The 17,359-nt window shown below is 39.9% G+C and overlaps 3 protein-coding genes across 9 annotated transcripts in view; 2 read left to right on the plus strand and 1 right to left on the minus strand.

Moving 5' to 3' along the window:
- Positions 1 to 3,260, minus strand: part of LOC131138544 (uncharacterized) — a 29,937-nt gene extending 26,677 nt beyond the window's left edge. The window contains exons 1-3 of one of the 2 annotated variants that reach the window (XM_058087532.2): positions 3,119 to 3,260; positions 2,898 to 2,999; positions 1,042 to 1,976 (exon numbers count right to left, since the gene is read on the minus strand). In XM_058087532.2, coding sequence (XP_057943515.2) covers positions 1,042 to 1,976; positions 2,898 to 2,913 — 951 coding nt within the window. In that variant the 5' untranslated portion in view covers positions 2,914 to 2,999; positions 3,119 to 3,260. Of the gene's footprint in view, positions 1 to 1,041; positions 1,977 to 2,897; positions 3,011 to 3,118 lie in introns of both variants that reach the window. The other variant, XM_078787660.1, reaches the window with a different exon arrangement.
- On the plus strand, positions 57 to 5,773 carry LOC144894558 (synaptotagmin-like protein 2). Of its 3 annotated transcripts, none has more exons than XM_078787667.1 (4): positions 57 to 207; positions 4,959 to 5,087; positions 5,177 to 5,331; positions 5,623 to 5,773. In XM_078787667.1, exons 2-4 carry the CDS (start codon positions 4,987 to 4,989, stop codon positions 5,724 to 5,726), a joined length of 360 nt encoding a protein of 119 aa, XP_078643793.1. In that variant the 5' UTR covers positions 57 to 207; positions 4,959 to 4,986; the 3' UTR covers positions 5,727 to 5,773. The 3 variants fall into 3 exon arrangements, with proteins under 3 accessions (XP_078643793.1, XP_078643791.1, XP_078643792.1); XM_078787665.1 differs by lacking the exon at positions 57 to 207 and adding an exon at positions 4,317 to 4,566; XM_078787666.1 differs by lacking the exon at positions 57 to 207 and adding an exon at positions 4,567 to 4,633.
- A 76-nt stretch (positions 5,774 to 5,849) lies between these two features.
- On the plus strand, positions 5,850 to 15,897 carry LOC131138546 (uncharacterized). 4 transcript variants are annotated; one of them, XM_078787661.1, is made up of 15 exons: positions 5,850 to 6,167; positions 6,486 to 6,591; positions 7,896 to 8,411; positions 9,191 to 10,444; positions 10,642 to 10,728; positions 10,836 to 10,892; positions 11,012 to 11,112; positions 11,319 to 11,423; positions 12,323 to 12,492; positions 12,644 to 12,746; positions 12,824 to 12,985; positions 13,066 to 13,162; positions 13,232 to 13,331; positions 13,445 to 13,650; positions 15,349 to 15,897. In XM_078787661.1, the coding sequence occupies exons 1-15, from the start codon at positions 5,850 to 5,852 to the stop codon at positions 15,495 to 15,497; spliced, it is 3,531 nt and encodes a 1,176-aa protein (XP_078643787.1). In that variant the 3' UTR covers positions 15,498 to 15,897. The 4 variants fall into 4 exon arrangements, with proteins under 4 accessions (XP_078643787.1, XP_078643788.1, XP_078643789.1 ...); XM_078787662.1 differs by having other exon boundaries at positions 13,235 to 13,331; XM_078787663.1 differs by lacking the exon at positions 10,836 to 10,892.
- The last annotated feature ends 1,462 nt before the right edge of the window (positions 15,898 to 17,359 follow it).

The raw sequence follows: 17,359 nt of genomic DNA on the forward strand, positions 1-17,359 counted from the left end.
TTCCCTCTTGAATTCAATGTTGTTGTTTTTAACGTTCCTTATCAAAGCTATGGTACTTGGAACTTTCCTTGCCATCTTGTTGACTTATTTTGTAACCGTATGATGATATACTAATACACAATGTGCTCATCAGGGCTTGGTGCACTGTGCTTTCCAGAAGGAAGAAAGGATACAAAAGCATAAGCAAACTGGGGACTTGTACGAGTGGTAAGTCCTTAGTCATTTTTTACTTTTAATTTGATGTTGCGCTTGCCTTTGTCATATACACACATGCTATACAGCAGGGGTCTCAAACTCAATTTACCTGGGGGCCACTAGAGCTAGGGTCTGGGCAAGGCTGGGCAACACCAGGTTTTCCAAACAAAAAAAAAAAAAAACGCATTTATTAAAAACAGAAAACTTTTTCGGTGCTTTGGTTCCGATTTTCTACAATAAAAGCTCTGATAAAACATTCCACTGTTCTCAAATATCTTAATTTTTTTTTGCTGCACAAAATAAGATGAAAAATAAATAAACAAATCAAGAATAAAGAAAATCAATCAATCAGTAATAAATAAATATAATAATAATAAATATAGTCACATTTATACTCTTTTTATTTACAACATATTGCGCAACTGCAGGGTCCTGAGACACATGCTAACTCGCAAACTAGAGAGCTAGCGACCTAAACGGTAGCCTTCAAGCTATTTCCTTTAAACTTAAATAGCCAAAAACTTACCACTTCCACACGGATAGGGAGGATAACTATTAACAGTTATTTAACCTTTAACATGAACATTAATCAAACGTAATAATTTTTTCTGGGTACATGATACCATACAGCATCCATATCAAACTTGCACGGGCCGCACTAACATTAAACTTTCATATCAAGGCGGGGGCCTCAAACTAGTGTCCTGCGGGCCACATTTGGCCCGCGGGTTGCATGTTTGAGACCCCTGCTATACAGCATAACTGATCCACCAGAGGTTTGTGGGATAGGTTGGAGACCATTGGTGCACACCAAACATTTTACATGATGATTGTGTTTTTACTTACCTTCTCATCTGACGTTCTTCTTGTCATCATATTAAGATGTACGTCCTGGTGTAGGTGATGTTCTGCGATCATGTGCATCAAACCCTTATCTTGAAGCTGATTTTGATGTTTATGTATTTTTAGCTTGAGGATTTCTAGTTCATCCCTTTCTTTCATAATTCTTTCTCGTTTTTGGTCAAGGTCCTGGTATTTTTTTTGTAGTTGGTATTTCATGCTTTTGAATTTTCTTCGTTCTTTAGCGAAGTTCTTCGCATTCTGTGTCCTCTTCATGTGAGTCCATTTTATAGCTTGTTTTGCTTTAAGAAGCAGCCTGTACATTCTAGTGGTCATTTTCTTATTGCGGTATTTCATCAAGATTTCTTCTTCTATAGGCTTTCCATTAACTATAACATATTGCATTATTTTTTTCAATTTTTTCCCCCTGTTTTTCAACACAGAAGATTGCGAAAACTCAGTTGTTTGCCTAAAGTGTGTCACAAGGGATTCTAACATGTGTTGCTTGGTTTTAATTCCATTATATTGCCTCCCCAGTATTTGTGTCTTTTTGTTAATTTCGGCCAATGTTTTCTGAAGAAGCATTTTTTTGTTTATGGCCGTCTTTACGGTTACCCTCACTTTCTCACCAAAATATTCCATTTGCAGTCTCAGAGTTCTTATCAACAACTTCTGGTCATCTTTTTCAGCTTTTAGTCTTTCAATATCACAATATTGCCTCCATATTTTTGTCCGAAGGAATTCAATTTCCTGTGTACTGCCTTGTGTTGTTTTCCGAACACGTTCAGTATCCCGCATTTCATGACAAATGGGCGGCGTCTCTCTTTTAAGAATCTCTGTTTTGGTTTTTCTTTCATCGTTTTTTGGTTTTTCTTCTCTTTGCTTGGTCTTCTCCATACTATCATTCTTCTGGGCCATCTCGCTGTTCAGTCGCATTTCTCCTGTATAAAAAACATTGTTTATGTTAAGCATGAAAGAACATTGTGGCTCTTATAAGGGCTGGGCGATATGGACCAAAACTTGTATCCCCATATATTTAGGTATAATATCAATATACGATATATATCTCAATATCTTTCCATAAACTGAATTTAGATTGTCAGAATCAAATATATGGGCAAAGTTTATTGAAATGTAAACAATCTGAAATAAAAACATATTAGCTTCTTTAAAAAAATATATAGAAAAAGTTAAATATAATGTTTAATCTTCAGTGCAATCATGCTACACTCATGGTCGTCGCTCTGTTGACGCTGTTAGCTCCTCCATTTCCCGTTCCCCATAACGACAGCCGATAAACATGGATGATGCCGTCTATATACGTCTTTTTCGCTGTTCGCTCACGCTATGCAGCCTCTCCCACCTCCGTATCTCCGCGGGGATATCCAATCATTTGATGTAAAGCTAACAGCTTCTCCCAAGTGTAAACAATGGTAATAAGATGAACATCCATAGCTGCACACTTGCTATGGCACAAAAACTACAAGGAAGTAATAAATAAAGCATTATTAAATACTAAAAACGCCGCAGAAGACACAGAGCTGCCGTAACTAGCTTGCACTCGGGCACCGCCATCTTGAAACATGAGATCTCGCATCAAATCCATTCTATATATCGATATAAACGATATGCTTATTTCTGGTATCATGCTTAGATAGTTATTACGCTACGATAAAGTCAGAATATGAGAATAGAGTCATAATATTACAAGAAGAAAGTTGAAATATTTGTTAAAAAAAAACAAAACATAACATACCAATAAAATATGTCGGCAATAACACAAAGCTGAGACGCCGAGTGTTTTTGAAGGTAATATATAAGCAATATATTTATTTGCACAACAAAACCGAGACTCTTTGTACCTAAATGGGCCTTCATCTCTGAGTCCGCTTTTGTTTCTGCAGTAGAAGCAGGCTTTCTTGTCCTCTCCTCCACCACATCAAAGAGCAGAGTTCCTGTCAAACCTGTGAGGAAACTTGCATTTCAAATTAATAAAGAAAAACAATCACAATAAAAAAGGTCAACATTTAATCTGTACTATGCAGTCATATTACTAAATGTCATAAAAATGTAATAAACGTACCTCAAATTCACTTGGTCTTCAGTTCTGCAGCAAAAAAAAACAACTAGACAGCAATTTGATGCGTTTCAATGAGGAAAATAAGTTGAAACAAGTTTCTTTCGACTTTTCCTCGCTCTATGTAACCCGGCGGCGTAGTGAAAGAGGCGTGTCACATAATGTGTTCGTATAGCTGGATGCTGTGTGACGTTTGGGAGGTGAAATATCATCTTCAGTGCGTCTGCGTTCAGCTGATAAAGCTGAAACCCGTTTTGGAGTCGATGCCCCAAACCTTATCTTATGTCACCACAGGATGCGCTCAACAAAATACAAAATGCTTAATATGTTTGAAATGTACTTCAAATACTCACACAATAAATAAGTGAAACATTTAGCAACTGCGTGATAAAGCGACTGTTTGTGTCATCTTTAAAACTGGGGGCCACAAATGATTAAATTAATTCCTGTGAATTATTTCGAAATTAAATATTTTCTTAGTTAGAGCATAAAAACCTGTTGACAACCTTTAAAATATGTTTTTTAACAATAAGAGAGCCCTCTAGATATGACATAACACCCCTATAATCACATTTACACTCATATTACCCAATATAGCAGACATAATAAGATTATTAGCGATTAAAGGCATAAATAAGACTTAAATAATAAATATGTTCACTTGGGGAGCTGAGTAGCAGGTGGACAGGAAGTGAAGTTGCGGGTTCAAAGTTGAGTTTCAGCTTGCATGGGGTTACTGCAGACACAGTAGCTCGCGTTTATTTATTAGGGATTATTGTGAGATAATTAAAGCCTGTTGTTCTGGAGGTCAAGTTTGGCGTTTGTACTAGTGGCTAGCGCGCAGACCTCACAGCTAGGAGACCAGGGTTCAATTACACCCTCAGCCATCTCTGTGTGGAGTTTGCATGTTCTCCCCGTGCATGCGTGGGTTTTCTCCGGGTACTCTGGTTTCCTCCCACATTCCAAAAACATGCTAGGTTAATTGTCTATAGGTATGAATGTGAGTGTGAATGGTTGTTTGTCTATATGTGCCCTGTGATTGGCTGGCGACCAGTCCAGGGTGTACCCCGCCTCTTGCCTGAAGACAGCTGGGATAGGCTCCAGCATCCCCGCAACCCTCGTGAGGAAAAGCGGTAGAAAATGAATGAATGATTGAATGAATGTTACATTACTGACACCTATTGACCGGTGTAGTATACTACATCATCATTCACAGCGTCTTTAAATGCATCTTATTAATACCTTGTATTTATTTTTTTAGTTAATTTTGCTATTTGATGCTTGAAAATGCTTGTTTTCTGGACAATACGGACAATCTTAATTCAGCAGAGCCGGCTTGTTCCGAAAGTTGCATTGTTGCTCTCTGATGAGTGTGCCTTAAGCTCCTCCTACTCTCAGCTCCTCTGAAGTCCTTTGTGAACTCGCTTTTATTCAGGAAGGAGCAACAGTAAAAGGTATGATGCTTTCTGAGTTTTCATTGACACTAATTGTTCTTATGTTTGTATTCCATCATTCATGCAGGTGTGTATTCTCAACACTATAATCAGGAATTGGTTGCTATTGTCTGTATTATTCTGGTGTGTTTGTCAGGTTTGACTGGTTTCAGAGATGCTTTGAGATGCTTTGCTTGTTGTCCGTGTCTGTTTGCTCTACAGGAGACTAAGTTTGTTGTTTATATTCTAGCCAACCACTTGAGTATTTGCATTGTTCAGTTCAAAATGTATCAATATTCTGTTTACTGTTAAGGGAGAAGGTCATCACCTTCCCCTGCATGCATGTTGGTGTAGCGGCTGGCATGTCTCCTTGTGTTTGGATTCCTAATTGAATTAAAATTCTATTCCGAAAGAGCACACCAGTGAAAGAATGCCATCAACATGATCGACCTGAGTTTCCTAACAGAAGAAGAACGGGAGACTATCCTGATTGTGTTGAGAAGAGATGCAGAGCTGAAGCAAGCTGAGGAGCAGCGTGTAAAGTAGGTTTATCCATGCCTTGCATCGAAACGTTTAAATCTAGGCGTAATTGGTTGATAGCTATGTAATGTGCGTGTGTGTTTGCGTACAGAATCTTAAAGAAAACACTGAGTGACAAGAACCAGCTCAGGTATTTGACTGGAGAATGGTTTTACGAGACCAAACAGCACCGCCATCAGGATCGTATCCATGGCGCGGATATTATCAGGGCGTCGATGAAGCATACGAGTAAACCACTTCATACGTGTAAGTAGAAATAGACTTTTCCTCACTGGTGTGAAATGAGCATGCCATTTCTTTCAGCTTCGTACACCTAAAACATTTTATTTCACTATTTTTCTAAACTATATTAATAAATCTGAGTGGCCGACAGCAGCTCCTGTGTCAACGCTAACTGCGTGTGTTCTCTGCTTGTTAATAAAACAAAGTGTATCGTAGAGAAACAGTCTACATCGGTTTCTAGATGTCAGTAATGTTGCGATAAGGAGACAATACCCACCAGGAAGTACGCTGTCAATTATTTCACATCTGTTGCAGCGACTGACAGTTCTTTCCATGATAAAAACAACGAGGTCTTTCCCTCATGTGGACCTGCTGGTGTCCATTGGGCGCCAGAGAAGTACTCTGGCAATGCAAGGTGAGGAATTATAGTTAATACATGACAAAATAGCACATTGTTGCAAAGTGTGTATAATTGTATCATTTGATAAACAGCCTTCAAAATCCCTCCTCAGTATTGTATTGTATGATCTGTGCTATCTGTTATGAGCAGTATCACATGTTTAGCAAGTCAAGCAGATGAATTGCTGGCGAGTGCAGTCATGCACATGATGACAGATACTTTGAAATCCACAATAATCTCCTTAGAAGGTCAGGTGTTACGTGGTCATGTTTTTTTCCACCGTTTCAGAACTAGCAGACATCCTGAAAGTCATTTTTTATGCAGTCTTAACTTGCTTTTTTGTTGTGTCTTGACATTTCGGAGGGGATTTTCTTGGGCTTGTTTTGTTAGGTTTTCGTGTGAGAAACGACTACTATGTGAAAAACGGCCATTGCAACTGCCCTCAAAGGACGGAGCCTCGGTATGTGCGGTATGTCATATGAAAGCCAGTCATGTGCGGTGAAGTCAGAAATGTCTTTTTATGTATTTCTCTTTCTGCTGTGTCAAAAAAAAAACTCACAAACAATGCTTGCTGTTCCTCTCTATGGAAGGACGGCAGCAACAAGCACCTTCCAATTCATGCACAACCCCGCCCTTTGAAGAGGAGACGGAGAATGTGCAAATTTGGTTTTAACATAGGATAATGTTAAAAATGACTGCTCGTACATCACTAATGAAAACAGGAACTGTCAATGTATCCTAGAATAAATGACTAACTTATTTATTTTTTTGGTTTAAGCAAAGGAAAAATCCATTTAACTGTGAACTCCTCACCCCTCACACCGTTGAAGAAGACACCAGTGAATTTCAGGAAGTAGGTGATGAAATCAGAACATCACATGATGGTAAGTTTTTATTTATTTTTTTAGTTATTCTGTGTTTAATGTGTTTCAAACACTCAGTGCTAAATAGCAGCCATGTCTGCATCAGGCCTCGGGGCAGCCAGTTGGTACTTAACAGGAGTGAATAATGATGGTTAAGTGTGCTTTGGGTGCCGACAAAAGCACTGTATAAATCCAATCCATCCATTATTTAGCATCCAACATAATTATTCCAAATCCAAAACGATCATGTTTCAGTTTATTTGAGCTTTGCTTGAGGGGAATGTTTTGTGTCTATGTTTTTGTGTTGCGGATGTATTAGTCTTTTTCTATGCATTTTTATACTGTGTTTTTCCAAATCTGTCTCAAATGAGCCAGTGATCCAAGATCATTTTTCTCCAGAGTAGTAAAATGCCTGATTATACAGGGAGTTACAAAAACACACATTCCACATCCTTAATCTGAGCTGCATGACTAGCTGCTTGAAAATGTTCAAGGCTACTTTTTTGTCAGAAATTACAAGAGGAGTCAACAAGGAGCACAATGGAAGGGAATGAATTTGCCTCGACTGTTTAAAAATATTTGAAAATAGAATGAATAACCCACAGCTTTTATCATGAATAAACATAAGTACCCTGCGTTTTCTCCTTGAAAGACACCGGACAAAAGATGATCTTTGAGTAATTGATATGAAAAATGTTTCCAGGGTAACCTATACTGTGCGTTTGTGTGTGTGTGTGTGGGGTGGGGGGGGGGGGGGTATTGTGGTTTTCTTGTCAACTGTAATTGCAGTACAAGTCATTATTGATGTGCTGTACACAAAATACAAAATAATTTCTGTGAGTACACAAAGTACAGAATACAGTGATCCCTCATTTATCACGGTTAATTGGTTCCATACTCCATACCGTGATAAGTGATTTCCGCAATGTGAGATTATTATAGTAAGACTATTTTCATAGTGTCATAAAAAATCTTTGAAATACGATGAGAGCCCTCTTGACATGAAATAGCACCCCTATAGTCACCTTAACGCTTGTCTTATTAAATTTAGTAGACATAAAAAAAACAGGAAATAAGCCATTATTTGTTATGATGATGTGCAGGTGATTTAGTGCTTATCATGTTTTGACCGCACTTGAAAAGCCTGACACGGGAGTCAAAATTTAGGTTGGGAGTATGTGTCACATACTGTATATTGTTATTTGAATGCCACCCAGTACCAGATCTGTCCAGTCTTTAAGCTTTGACGTTGATGGAGTGAATAATAACATGATTGTTTATATGTTATACTGAAAATATCATTATGATGCTTCTGCTCCTTTCAGAGCTTCCACCATCAACTGACAGCAACATTTCTGAAACCACTCACCTACAATTTATCTCTGACAAGTCGTCAGCAAACCAGGAGGCACTTGAAAACAAAGCGTTCAGTTCTTCTTCTCAGGACTATTTTTTAGAGGAAGATGCACACATCTGCTCTGCAGGTCTTCGAGGCATCCTCAAGTCTCCATCAAGCTCCACAATCTGTGACATAGAACTACAGAATTCGGGTATCACAGATGTCAACACTGAAACCTGGATGGATGGGAAAAATGTGAGGTTCAGCCCCATACTTTTTCAGAAGGAAATGATGCAAGATGGAAAGGAGCTTGGAGAGTACAGAATGCTGGACTTTGACCTGACTGATCCTTCTGATACTCAAAATGAGAGCAATCTTGAGAACAATAACAGAGGCGCTGGCAAACCTTTACTCGAACAGAATGCCATTGAGTCAGCGGAGGCTGAACTCAAGTGCATAGAACGTCAAACGCAGGTTTGCGACCAACACAAGGTTATTATCGGTAAGAGCATTACTTGATACTTAGTTATGAATGCAAATAAATCATATTAAGCACCATTGTGATACTGATATAGTCATAGATCCCAGACCTAGGCATTTTTACTATACATTGCATGGCCAAAAAAATGATGAATAATGAAAACAGGGGAAGCTCATAGGGGTTTGAGTAGCGTTGGGAACGGGGGGAAAACGTTTCACTCCTCTGGCTGCTGTCAGTCAAAAGTGTCAAGTCAAAAGGACCATAGACAAGGTCTATGGACAGCTTCAAGGCCCTCCAATGAAATATTAGTGTGTAACCTTTTTTTGTCCAAGCAGTGTATGTCATTGTTTTCTGTGGAAGCTATAAAAAAAATATTAAAATTTTAGCAGGCGGCACGGCGGTTGAGTGGTTAGCGCGCAGACCTCACAGCTAGGAGGACCAGGGTCGATTCCACCCTCGGCCATCTCTGTGTGGAGTCTGTATGTTCTCCCTGTGCATGTGTGGGTTTTCTCCGGGTACTCCGGTACATTCCAAAAACATGCTAGGTTAATTGGCGACTCCAAATTGCCCGTAGGTATGAATGGTTATTTGTCTATATGTGCCCTGTGATTGGCTGGCGACCAGTCCAGGGTGTACCCCGCCTCTCGCCCAAAGACTGTTGACGAATTTGATGCTTGGACAAATGTACCAAGTGTAAATTAACAGATCAGTGATAAAGACTTCAGAAAAATCCAAGCATCTACACTACAACATCGTCTGGCACATCGTCTTGATCAAGTGGGTTTTGGTTTTCATTACAGATATCACTGAGAATGGTGAACAGGGTGATTCCCCGAGCGTATCACACTCCTCACCTTCATCTGAACCTGAACAAGAGAAGTCTTTCGATTTGGTCTTGGAAGAGGTTCATCACTCTCAGGTTGCAGACCGGCCAGAACAGAAAGCTCTTCAACCAGGCTCTGTCAGTTCTGATGCGGAGAACAAGCCATTGACAAACAGCGTTTCACCAAAGCCTAAACGGACGCTCACTGGGAATAATGACGCTGAAAGACAACAGGATGTTTCGAAAATATCTGAAATAAACACACCTGCAAATACTTTCAATCCGCAAATACAGCTACTGCAATGTATTATGGAAACGGTTTCTACTGTCAAAGAAGTAGCTAAAACTGTCAAAATGGACGAGATTACAGTACCTCAATTTACGACAGAGAAGCTCAAAGACAAAATGAGCTCAGGAACTCAAAACCCTGTTGGAGCATCGTGGGAGAGAAAAATACCAATCGAACAACAATTAAACGAAGACCTCATCTTGACAGTATTACAAGTTCCACACAGCACTCAGAATGTTCACATATATTCTATGGAGAGCAGCAAAGAACGTCTCTCACCACAAACAGAAATAATGATCGAGAAAACTGTGACCAAGTCTTCACGGAGTCAATCTGGCATCACAGAAGATTTAGTCATAGGGGAAGAATTGCCCATTAGTCCCTGCAAATTCCAAACTCCAAGCTCTAAAACGTGTCACCCCAGAGTCCTACCAAGGGAATCCTCAAGTCCTAAGAGATCCAGGATTCAAGGCTCTCCCTTGAGGACATTTTCAATAGACATTGAACCGCAAACTAACGTTGACGCTGATGAGCAACCTGAAAGACCAATGCCGAAACAGAAGAAAAGTCATCAGACACTACAGAAGGACCCCGTTCTTACCGTTCTTAATGACGTTCTCCCTTTACAACCTGTAAAATCAGTCACCGAAGAGGCTTACACATTGAATGAAAACAAGAGAAAACCGGAAGATTCACCATGTCTTGCCAGGTCTGCGATCCCTCAAGATTATCAACACTATCTTGGGCCTCGTGAAAAAGCCCATGTTCCACCTTTTCAAGATGATGAAGTTGCTCATCAGTCTAAGATAATCGCAATGGGAGACCAAGACCAAGACCAAGGTGACAATCCAATTCACTCAAGATTGTGGATTATTCAAAGTAGAAGTGAAACCTGCAGCCAGCAAACATCAACCATGTCCACGTCTCTGGAAAGTTCAGCCTGTGAGCTTTTTCATTATTTCCGCATACATTTTTCATAATACTAACATGATCCATTCATGTCTTTTTAAAATGACAATATTTTGGACACACTTTTATTATGGAATTCGGTAAGAATGTCCAATTTATGTGATTTGGACAGTTATACCGTTGATCATAAGGGTAGGCACATGAATGTACATTGCTTATTGTTTGTGCAGGTTCTGGTGAATCTCATTTTATTAACCTCTCTGATGTGAAACCATCTCCAAGATGCTCCAAGAGTCTGGACGACCTATACCAAAAAAGTATATATTTGCGTTTGTAAATATGGGATTGTACACAATTTGAATATCTGTGGAAAATATAGATTGTATTGTAAACATTAATATCTTGTATAAATGACTCATATTAGGGGAAGAGACGAGTATCGACAACCCAAGAGAAGAAATTAATCAAAGCATGAATGATGGTAATTATATTATTATTAGTTTCAGGACAAACAGCACACAGATCAAAAATTATTCAGCAATGATACGAACGTAAAGATACAGAAAAGACATATTAAGTTTTACATTATGTATTTTCCAGTTCCTTCTTTTTCACTGTCAACCTCGCCACTCAAACCACATCAAATCCCAACCAAGCGAGTCCAAACCAGCGTGTCATCTCCTGTCCTTCAGCAGAATGAGGTAAATGATTCCAAATTGAAATGCCAATGTGTTTTTTATCTCTTCAACGTCAAACATAAACATTTGCGGAGATGTCGACCCTCCCTTGTGATAACAAATCCTGACATTACCGCCATTAGAATTGTATAATCTATTGTGAAAACACATTATTGCCATATTTTATATCGCTTTGACTTATTTCTCTTCTGCTGTTCTGTACCTTTCAGGAAGATAGTGACAGCCTTTTTGAGACCACATTCGACAGTAGAAGAAACACAGGAAGTTCCACCTCAAATATAAGTTTTGCCTCTGAGATGTCCTCCTTACCATATGTATGTATTTATCGTAAACATTCATTCATTCATTCATTTTCTACTGCTTATCCTCAAGTGGGTTCCTGGGGGTGCTGGAGCCTATCCCAGCTGTCTCTGGGCGAGAGGCGGGGTACACCCTGGACTGGTGACCAGCCAATCACAGGGCACATATAGACAAACAACCATTCACACTCACATTCGTACCTATGGACAATTTGCTAATTAACCTAGCATGTTTTTGGAATGTGGGAGGAAACCGGGGAAAACCCACGCATGCACGGGGAGAACATGCAACCTCCCCGCGGGTGGGATTGAACGCTGGTCTTCTAGCTGTGAGATGTGCGCTCTAACCACTCGAGCACCGTGCAGCCCACTATAAAAATTGTCATCTTCTAACTTAACGAGGAATACGTCCACTAAACGCTTTATCAACTGCATCCATTTTTATCTGTCATACCAAAATCCTACTGTGAATTATTTCGGACTTTCTTTGAGAGAGCACATCGGGAAACTCCCACCGTCCCCTGGTGATGCAGAACTAAAGGAAATACTGAATTCCAAGTATCTAATGACACTGCATCCGTGTGTTAATGAGACGGCAAAGTCAAGGTCATCCCAAAGGAACGTAGCTGTCCTTCTTCAGGAGGTAGCAACCATCTATGCAAGGGACTGCTAGCACACAGGCTGGAGATACTCCCACAAACTGATGGAGAGACATTTGGAGAGGCATCGATGCTCAGCTAATGTTCGATTCACCCAACCCAAACAGTGTCTTTACTGTATAAACAACCTTGTTTTAGTTTTAAAAGCAGTTTAGTTAATTTCATTGTTCAAAATGCGGACACTTGTAATTTTGCCTTAAGTTTTAAGTTGACCTCAAAATAATGTTTGTTTTTATTGTTGCTGTGGTTGAGCAGGCCAGTGGCAGCACCAGGAGCATATATGCTCTTGATTTTAGTGCAGTTGAAGTCCAAGGAAGCATACACTACGCCGTGAACTACATTCAAAAGCTTCAAGAATTTCAAATCTTTGTAGTGCTCTGCAGGGATCTAGCTGTGGCTGACACCAAGAGGCACTGCGCTGATCCGTAAGTTGTAATACATGATTATCCAAACGGTAAAATAATTAACAAATACAGTGTTTGTTTATCTGAGTTTTTGAAGCATATGTTTAAAACTTGAAGTGGCACCTGCAAAATAAAAATAAGTTTGCAAATGTAGTTTTGGTGTATTTTACAGGTATGTAAAATGTTACCTACTCCCTGACAAAACTAAACTGGGAAAGAGGAAAACCAATGTTAAAAAACGGACTCTAAACCCTACCTTCAATGAAATCCTTAAGGTTAGCATAACATTTTTGTTCTGTGACGAGTTGATCAGCACATTTTTATAATAACTTTTCTATTTCTTGCTTAATAGTTTAAAACCAAGTTGGAAGTGTTGAAAACTCAGAGTCTTTACGTCTCTGTGTGGCACAACAACACCTTTGGTCGGAACACCTTCTTGGGTGAAGTGGACCAGGATATGTCAGGATGGGACTTAAGCAACACTCGGATAAATGAATATGCATTAAAAGCCAGGGTAAATTGGATTTCTATACTGTAAATCCAGGCATTATCATACAATTGGTTTGAACACAGCGCAACAACTTGATTGTTCAGGTGTCAGGACAGAACTCAACGCCTTCTCCTTTAAGTTTGCCAGACAGCCGAGGACTGATGACGGTATCTTTGAGGTTCCTGCCACAAACATCTCACAGTAAGAACTTTTAACTCATCCTTCCTCATCAGATTTGTTCTTATCTTCACCGATTGAGATTTGCATCAGCAGGTAAGAAAACGGAGAGCGGTGAGGTGCAGATTTGGGTGAAAGATTGTAAGAATCTTCCTTCAAACAGAGGATCTACAATGGATCCATTTGTGAAATGGTGAGATATTATATACTTCTATATTTATCAAAAGCAAGTCCGTACTTGAAAATGTAGCTTGGGTCGTTGGACTGAACATTCTGACCAAGGATGTCCCTCATTTGCATTTACAGCACTGTACTTCCTGATCTGAACGGAAAAAGCCGACAAAAGACCCGCGTGGTGAAGAGAACAGCCAACCCGATGTTTAACCACACGATGGTGTATGACGGTTTCCGACCGGAGGACCTTAGAGAGGCCTGTGTGGAGATTACAGTGTGGGATCACGACAGGTGGAACCACCACTACATTGGCGGGATCAGACTTGGACTTGGAACAGGTGCGTGGTTAAAACTAGCATGGTTAAAAACTAGCGCCAGCTGAAAAGTACAAACTGCAACTCCAAGGGGTTTGCTAGCCGACAAAAGCCGGTATCTTCAACAATGGTAAAGGCCTGGTTATTGCTTCAGCTCTCGGGTCGTCTCCTGCAAACTCTTTTGTGCCTTGACAATGCTGCGCCGATAGGAACAAGCCCTGGTTGTCGCAGCGATGTCGGTGTTTCAGGGTTGGTGTGCTCAAGCTTTATGTTTTTTTTTTTACATTATCGTAGAATGTTCGCAGAGCATTTGGCAAAATTGTCGTCCATACCTATTCTCTTTGTCTATGCAAATGATCTGATTGTTTTAAATATTTCAAGTTACAAATGTAGACTGCATTGTCGTATTGCGGTTAGCTTACGTGGGTTTTTGCTGGCTATTCAATGTCCCCATGCCTGTTAGATGAATTAGAGTAGAACATAAAAATATCCAACATACTAAACACAGCAGATGGCATTTTGGTTTTGGAATATTTCATTGACGTTATGTAATGGTAGTAAGTCGAGAAACTTTTGTGCTTACTTAGTCATAATTAGGTTTTGACTGCTTAGCTCTGGTCAGATGACAAAAATGCCAATGTGAATGCTAATCTAATAATCTAGTTGATCCCTAAGCCAAATGTAATTTAGTATTAGGAAAAACTCTGGTTGCTATGTGCAGAGGTTATATGTAGTTGGTCCCCAGGTTTAAAGTCCAGCGATTTAACTGTAGTGTGTGCACACCTGGAGGTAAGGTAATGGTAATGGTTTAATTTCATTTGAACATGCAACAGATTACAATTGAATGCATCACATAATCAGTTCACAGTTCCACATGTCCAAAAGGAGTAGGAAGAAGCAAATCCTACCCCTCCATCTGGTACTTTTATAATCAGTAATCAGTACATTTGTTCACTTCCTGCTTTCCTAATATAGTTTTTTGCGTTTTTTTTTTTGTTTTTTGTTTTAATTTTTTGTCACGTACCGAAATACGAGGTGATATGACCATGCAATAAGGACCATAAGGACTGCAACAAATTTTATTTGACCAACTGCATTTGCTGATTTCTACTAGCCATCCATTTTCTATGCCACTTGTCCTGATTAGGGTATGCTGGAGCCTATCCCAGCTGACTTTGAGCGAGAGGCAGGGTTCAATTCCACCCTCGGCCATCTCTGTGTGGGGTTTGCATGTTCTCCCCGTGCATGCATGGGTTTTCTCCGGGTACTCCGGTTTCCTCCCACATTCCAAAAACATGCTAGGTTAATTGGCGACTCCAAATTGTCCATAGGTATGAATGTGAGTGTGAATGGTTGTTTGTCTATATGTGCCCTGTGACTGGCTGGCGACCAGTCCGGGGTCTACCCCGCCTCTCGCCCAAAGACAGCTGGGATAGGCTCCAGCACCCCCGCGACCCTCGTAGAAAATGAATGAATGAATGAATGTTTTTTTCCTTCCAACAAAGTATTTTCATCCCAGTGTTATTACGGATCATTCTCATTATTCTGGATTATTAGTATATATGGTATATACAACTGTGCCACTTTGTCTAAATACCTTTAATCCTCCTGTAATTCCTTTAATGGTAATACCACTTTAAATCAATATATCCAGTACCAATGCCAATGTAATGCCTTTGTAACATATTTTCACACAATAAATATCTTTGGTTGTGTGTGCAGGGAAGAGTTATGGAATTGATGCGGTTTGGATGGACTCCACCATGGAGGAAGCTAATTTATGGAAGAGGATGTTGCAGTCGGATGGCCAATGGGTGGAAGATATTTTACCTCTGCGAATGCTTGTGATCACAAAATGCCGATCAAAATGATCATGTATCGAGAATGTATCGTTAACTGTAGACTGCGTACCATTACACACACTATGATAAATACGTGTCAGCTAATGAAAATGTAGTCATGTAAGTCACATACACAAACCTTTTATACATACAGTATGTAGCTACGTATAGTACTGTGCAAACATTTCAGATTTAAAGCCGCCATTCATTTTATTATTTTAATGTACTTTTTTACAGCAATCATTTTGACACAAGACGTTGCTAGGTAGTATTCTACACTGGTCAGTAATGTAACTGTAATGTTCGGTGAGACACACAAGCACCAGATGTGATCATCAGAACAACAGGCTTTTATTGCAGGTTTGAATGATCTCACAACAGCCGCAATGATCCTTAATAAAAACACAGGCTACTGTTGTGGCTGACGTCACTTCCTGTCCGGCATTCATTCCGCTCCCTGAGGGAGTACATTTATAGCAACACAAACAAGCAGCGGTCTTATTTATGTTTTATTTTCTCTTAATATGTTTACTATAGGCTGCACGGCGGACAAGTGGTTAGCGCACACACCTCACAGCTAGGTGACCCGAGTTCAATCCCACCCTCGGCCATCTCTGTGTGGAGTTTGCATGTTCTCCCCGTGCATGCGTGCGTTTTCTCCGGGTACTCCGGTTTCCTCCCACATTCCAAAAACATGCTAGGTTAATTGGTGACTCCAAATTGTCCATAGGTATGAATGTGAGTGTGAATGGTTGTTTGTCTATATGTGCCCTGTGATTGGCTGCCGACCAGTCCAGGGTATACCCGCCTCTCGCCCGAAGACAGCTGGGATCGGCTCCAGCACCCCCCCTGACCCTCATGAGGATAATAGAGAATGAATGAATGAATGAATGTTTACTATATTGGGTAAAACAAGTGCAAAGGTCGATATAGGGGTGTTATTATATGTTTAGAGGACTCGAATAAATGTAAAAATATATCCCTGCAGTGATCCCGTAGCCTGCGCTTTAGTAACCTGGTGTAAACAAAGAGTAATTGGAGTGGAAAGGTGACTATGGGTTGCTATTTCATGTCTACAGCACTCTAATAATGGTTAATAAAACATATTTAGAAGGTTCTACTAAGTGTGTATGATCCGCAGTAGAATGGAGGTTCGAAACTCCGTGAACCTAATGTATCTGGAAAATGGTTGACTTGATGGATAGAGTCGGTACAGCAGTTGAATGGATTTACCTGCATTAGTGTGTAAAGAGTTCCCTCTTGCGGTTGGAGTGAGAAGCAGCATTTCATTGTCATCCTCCCGTCTTGTCAAAGGCGAGGAAAGAAGGTGGAAAGAAAGAATGAGAGCGAAAAAGGTTTGTTTTTTTTTTGCGTACCGCCATACAAGTAAACACATTTTAGCGCGTGATGTGACAAGGACGAGGGTGACATTTGGGTCTCGAAATTTAGACTGAACTTTATTGATAAAAGCACGGTAACAGTAACGGAAGTTGTCACAAAGGTACATTTTTAAAGACAGTGCTTTGATCGTCATTCGATTTGTTTTCATCAATAATGAGACAAATAAGCTGCATGCTAAGCTTCTGAGATTTTAACAAATTGAATGTGAGCCATTCCAAAGAACTCATTATCAACACATTTAGAAGTGACTAACCAGTTGCAGAAGTACGCAACTGGCCACATACCTAGCACAGGGACAAAAAATAAAAAAAAAAAAGCTGTATTTACGACACTGGAATTCCAACTATGGATGCCACTGCTGAAGTATCCATGAATTTTATAATAACCACAACCCTGTGGTTATCAATTATCGAGTATGAATACTATGGATGCAGGTAATGCATGAAGACACTAATACTGAAAGACATGTCATATCACCCCACCCCTCAAGA

Source organism: Doryrhamphus excisus, linkage group LG21, assembly GCF_037039965.1.
Source record: "Doryrhamphus excisus strain RoL-2023G ecotype Guam linkage group LG21, RoL_Dexc_Guam_v1.1, whole genome shotgun sequence".
Classification (NCBI taxonomy): domain Eukaryota; kingdom Metazoa; phylum Chordata; class Actinopteri; order Syngnathiformes; family Syngnathidae; genus Doryrhamphus; species Doryrhamphus excisus.

Excerpts from the sequence above, each read along its gene's own strand:
- LOC144894558 (XM_078787667.1), top strand. The coding sequence starts at position 4,987 with ATGATCGACCTGAGTTTCCTAACAGAAGAAGAACGGGAGACTATCCTG. Across the intron at positions 5,088-5,176 it reads GCTGAGGAGCAGCGTGTAAA|AATCTTAAAGAAAACACTGA; the intron begins GTAGGTTTATCC and ends GTTTGCGTACAG. Across the intron at positions 5,332-5,622 it reads GAGTAAACCACTTCATACGT|CGACTGACAGTTCTTTCCAT; the intron begins GTAAGTAGAAAT and ends CATCTGTTGCAG.
- LOC131138546 (XM_078787661.1), top strand. The coding sequence starts at position 5,850 with ATGAGCAGTATCACATGTTTAGCAAGTCAAGCAGATGAATTGCTGGCG. Across the intron at positions 12,747-12,823 it reads CCTTCAATGAAATCCTTAAG|TTTAAAACCAAGTTGGAAGT; the intron begins GTTAGCATAACA and ends CTTGCTTAATAG. Across the intron at positions 12,986-13,065 it reads AATATGCATTAAAAGCCAGG|GTGTCAGGACAGAACTCAAC; the intron begins GTAAATTGGATT and ends TTGATTGTTCAG.